This window comes from Gadus chalcogrammus, chromosome 5, assembly GCF_026213295.1.
Source record: "Gadus chalcogrammus isolate NIFS_2021 chromosome 5, NIFS_Gcha_1.0, whole genome shotgun sequence".
Taxonomy (NCBI): Eukaryota; Metazoa; Chordata; class Actinopteri; order Gadiformes; family Gadidae; genus Gadus; species Gadus chalcogrammus.
The window spans coordinates 22961493-22966492 of record NC_079416.1 but is presented as its reverse complement, the minus strand read 5'-3'; the positions used below and the strand labels follow the sequence as shown (position 1 = coordinate 22966492).

At 54.3% G+C, this 5000-nt stretch overlaps 1 protein-coding gene across 1 annotated transcript in view; it reads right to left on the bottom strand.

Annotated features, from left to right (window-relative positions):
- The window catches only part of LOC130382196 (probable cationic amino acid transporter), a 10429-nt gene that overhangs the window by 2367 nt on the left and 3062 nt on the right, over positions 1-5000 (bottom strand). The window contains exons 2-6 of the mRNA XM_056589804.1: positions 4741-4958; positions 3868-4014; positions 3047-3255; positions 1665-1812; positions 200-716 (exon numbers count right to left, since the gene is read on the bottom strand). Of these exons, the coding sequence (XP_056445779.1) occupies positions 200-716; positions 1665-1812; positions 3047-3255; positions 3868-4014; positions 4741-4958 (1239 nt within the window). The remainder of the gene's footprint in view (positions 1-199; positions 717-1664; positions 1813-3046; positions 3256-3867; positions 4015-4740; positions 4959-5000) is intronic.

Genomic DNA, 5000 nt, shown 5'->3' with positions numbered 1-5000 from the left:
GAGAGAGAGAGAGAGAGAGAGAGAGAGAGAGAGAGAGAGAGAGAGAGAGAGAGAGAGAGAGAGAGAGAGAGAGAGAGAGAGGGGGGGGGAGAGAGAGAGAGAGAGAGAGAGAGGGGGGGAGCATAGAACAGTAATCAGAAGGGGATTTAATCTAGAAAGTGTAAAACAAGCGTTCAGAGCACAGGAGGGGGCGTCTCACCGAAGATGACGAGGGAGCAGAAGGCGAAGATGAGGACGAAGAGGAGCACCACGCACACCTTCACCGTCCGCCCCGTGGCCGGGGTGGGCCGGTCCATCTTCCCGGGCAGGCCCAATCGGATCCTCAGCGTGTAGTACCGCGGGCCAATCAGCTTCTTCAGCCGGCGGGAGAGCCCGCCCTCGTCCTCCTCGGCCTCGATGCCGGTCGCCATGTCGACCGTGCCGTAGTTGGGGTGGCTGGCCGTGTACGCCGTCTTGTCGGGCTTCCCGATCAGCATCTCGTTGTCGCCGAGCGACGGGAGGTTCTTCGCGCCGCAGGTGTTGGTGGCCCCGCCCCCGGCGCCGCCCCCGCCGCCGTCCTCGTCCGCCTCGCTGGTGGGCGAGGCGGCGTGCTTCTCACGCTCCGCCAGCACGCCCTCCCGCCGCCGGCTGTTCTGCTGCTCCTCCGACAGGAAGTTGACGAAGCCGTGGATGTCGCCCTCGGGCTGGTAGCGCAGCAGCAGCACGCACAGGCTCACCTGGGGGGGGGGGGAGACTGAGTACAGGTGGCTCACCTGGGGGGGGGGGGGGGGGGGGGAGACTGAGTACAGGTGGCTCACCTGGGGGGGGGGGAGACTGAGTACAGGTGGCTCACCTGGTGGGGGGGAGACTGAGTACAGGTGGCTCACCTGGGGGGGGGGGAGACTGAGTACAGGTGGCTCACCGGGGGGGGGGGGGGGAGACTGAGTACAGGTGGCTCACCTGGGGGGGGGGGGGGAGACTGAGTACAGGTGGCTCACCTGGTGGGGGGAAACTGAGTACAGGTGGCTCACCTGGGGGGGGGGAGACTGAGTATAGGTGGCTCACCTGGGGGGGGGGACTGAGTACAGGTGACTCACCTAGGGGGGGGGGGGGACTGAGTACAGGTGGCTCACCTGGGGGGGGGGGGGGGGGGAGACTGAGTACAGGTGGCTCACCTGGGGGGGGGGGGGGAGACCGCTGAGAACATGGAGCGCCCTCTGCTGGGGCCCCGCCCACTGAGGTCACTCATGGTCCTACATACGGTGTTCCCTACATGTTACTCCCGTATACCACAATGCAATGCGGCCGTGTTTTTCCGGAGGAGAAGAAGAAGCTGAATAACCGCGAAAAACGAATACATTTAATGACGGAGTCTCCGACTTTTGTTTAGAAATGTCAACAATTTATCTGGGATTCAACATAGAAAATGTAATCAATCCTTGATCAAGGAAATGCAACATTCAACATCAATACAACCTCCAGCTTTCCTCGTGAGTGCCCGGTTTGTTTACATGATGTGGGCGCGTCACACAAATACCCGGCGCGTTCACTGACGCAAATGACGCTTAGAAATGTTCGGCGTAGCGTCCGAGTTCTCGTTTGTTCGTTCCCTATATGGTGCACTATATCATGAACACTATCTAGGGAGTGGCGTGTGCGGGCTCACGGCGAGCGCGGGCTCTCACCAGCGTGTAGGCCAGCAGGGTCCCGATGGACATCATCTCAATGAGGTCCCTGAGGCTGACCATGAGGGACAGCACGGCGGCCAGGCAGCCCGACACCACGCACGCCACGGCGGGGGTCTCGGTGTAGGACGACACGTGGGCCAGGAACCTGGGGGGGGACGCACCGACGTCAGACACACACACACGGACGGATACACGCACCCCACACAAGCACACACGCACACACATACACACACACACACATATAAAATGACACTACCATTCAAAAGTCTGGGGTCACTTAGAAATGTCCGCATATTTTAAAGAAAAGAACCGAACAGTATAGTCAACATCTGTTCTAAGATCACTGGAGTAAAACAAAGGGACTTGAATTATTTTTGCAATCGGCAAATCATTAAGAAAGCAGCAGGTATTTTGGCTTCTTCTGGCCATGCTCTTAAAAGTGAATTCTCTCTATTGCCATCAGGGCGTCGCTACGCTTTACCTGCTTGCAGAACAAACCGCCATTCCAAGTCGTTCATCCCCTCTGCAATTCGACTACTAAACGCTCCGTAGTTGTGTATGTGTATTTGTTGTTTGTATGTTACTGTGTCTGTATGCAAGCTGCTCAAACTAATTGCCCCTAGTGGGATAAATAAAGTTGTATTGTATTGCATTGTATTGTATTGTTTTTTTTAGGTGAAGATAACATTAAATGAGTCTAGACGTTGCTAATGGAAACTGGAAACTGCTGATTTTTAATGGAATGACTCAATACGTGTATAGAGGCCAATGTCCAGCAACCATGACTCCTGCGTCTAATGGAACATTGTTTAGCTAATCGTGTTTAAGGGCTAATTGATGATTAGAAAACCCTTGTTCAATTATGTTAGCACAGCTGAAAACTGGTTTCATGGAAAACATGAATTGTGTGGGTGGCCCCAAACTTTTGACGGGTAGTGCAAAATGGTGAATGGACTGCATTAATCCAGCGCTTTTCTGACCAGTGGCCGCTCAAAGCGATTTACAATATCACCTAACATTCACCCGTTCATGCACACATGCACCCACCGACGGCGGAGTCAGCCACTATAGGCGACAGCCGGCTCGTCAGGAGCAGTCAGGGCGAGGTGCCTTGCTCAGGGACACCTCGACACTCAGCTACAAGGAGCTGTGGATCGAACTAGCGACCCTTACCCTAACGATACATTGTTTTTGGGCGCCATAGTTAAGGCGGCAGCCGTGAGTAGCTTAGGCAGCCGCCTAAGCTCTAAAAATCGATGGGAAACCCATGCGGGTGTCTCGAATGATGTGCATGCAAGTATAGAGACACCCTGCGGGTGTCTCTATACTTGCGTGCACATCATTCGAACGGGGGCATGGCATCCTGGGGGGGGTCTCACTTGAAGAGCAGGCCGTCGCCGGCCATGGCGTAGATGATGCGCGGCATGGGGAACAGCGAGCCCAGCAGCGAGACCGTGAGCCCGGCGATGGAGCCCGCCGCCACGATGTACTTGGCGAACATGCAGCCGTGCACGGCGAACATCTCCATGAGCGGCGCGTCCGCGTCGATCTCCCCGTACGGAACCATCAGCGTCAGGATCACCGACACCTACGGGAGGGGGGGGGGGAAGGAAGAGGGGGAGGTGGGAAGAGGGAGGGTATTGTTCATGCACAGAATGTCTCCCAGGTTCCTTGCAGACGATGCCTGCAGCGCAGCGTGGAAACCAGCCGAGAGACGCACACACTCAAACCATCGCTGACAATCGGATTAGTGCGGCTTTGTGCAGGATATCGCACTGCAGATTTCACCATGACGCACCTGTGAGAGAGTGTGAGTGTGTGTGTGTGTGTGTGTTAATAACATTATAAGGAGGATAAAAAATCGACTCGTTCCTTTATATTTCCTTTCTTGAGCTACAATGTGATTAGCCAACAGAGGTTTTATTCTCTTTCAATCACTTTAATAGTTTCCTGTGATCTCCTCCTTTGTAAAGTCCTATGAACGGGTTTGAATGGCGCTACATTAATAAACTTGTCTTTCATGCATGCATGTATTCTAATGCGGCAGTACGCATGTTTGCGGGTGTGTTCCGCCGTGCATGTGCGTGTGTGTGTCTGTGTGTGTTCATGCGTGCATGCCTTCGTCCTCATAGTGCACGGTGTGTTTGTGGTGCAGTATGTGTGCAGTATGTGCGGGTGGTGTGGGGTGCGTCCCACTCACGGACACGTATGCGGTGAGGCAGGTGACCAGCGAGGCGGTGATGGCGTAGGGGATGGAGGTGTTGGGGCTCTTGGCCTCCTCCCCCGTGGTGGCGATGATGTCGAAGCCGATGAAGGCGTAGAAGCAGGTGGCCGCGCCCTGCATCACCTGCAGACCAGGAGGACCGCCAAACAGGTCACAGCAAACAGTCAGACCGCAGAACAGTCAGGCCAACAAACAGTCAGACCACAATACACTCAGACCACGACACAGTCAGACCACAATACACTCAGACCACGACACAGTCAGACCACCAAACAGTCAGACCACCAAACAGTCAGACCACCAAACAGTCAGACCACAATACACTCAGACCACCAAACAGTCAGACCACCAAACATAAGACCACCAAACAGTCAGACCACCAAACATCAAACCACCAAACAGTCAGACCACCAAACATCAGACCACCAAACAGTCAGACCACCAAACAGTCAGACTACCAAACAGTCAGACCACCAAACACTAAGACCAAGAAAAATCTTCACAATTCAATCATTCCGTGTTTTAACACGTCCATCGCCATCAGAAGGATACTATCCCTAGACTTGACAGTCTTCATTGGTTGGTTCTACATGTAGCAGTGAGATGTTGTTGCGCTAGATCGTAAGCATGGGCTCTGATCGACACTACTAGGTGGGCGGAGGTCTCTTACAGAGAGGCCAAGATCACTGGTTTATTTCTGTTGGTAACCTTCTGGTTTCTGTACTGAGTTCTTACAAGGCATTGTGTTATATAATGACCAGAAGTACATTTCGAAAGTCATTACATATACACACATTATTTGTGTGTGTATACGCACACACGTGTGCGTGCGTGTGCGCGGGCACCTACCCCCGACCAGCCGTAGGGCAGGAAGCGGCCTTCGTCCCAGTTGTCCCCGTTGACGAAGAAGAGTCCGGCGATCATCATGAAGACCCAGACCAGCAGGTTGATGACGTTCAGCACGTTGTTGAAGCCCACCGAGTTCTTCACACCCAGCGCCACGATCACCGTCACCACCAGCGCGATCAGCAGCGCCAGCAGGTCAGGGTACGACTGCTCCCCTTTACCTGCACAGCAGCAAACACACAAACACACAAACACACACAAAC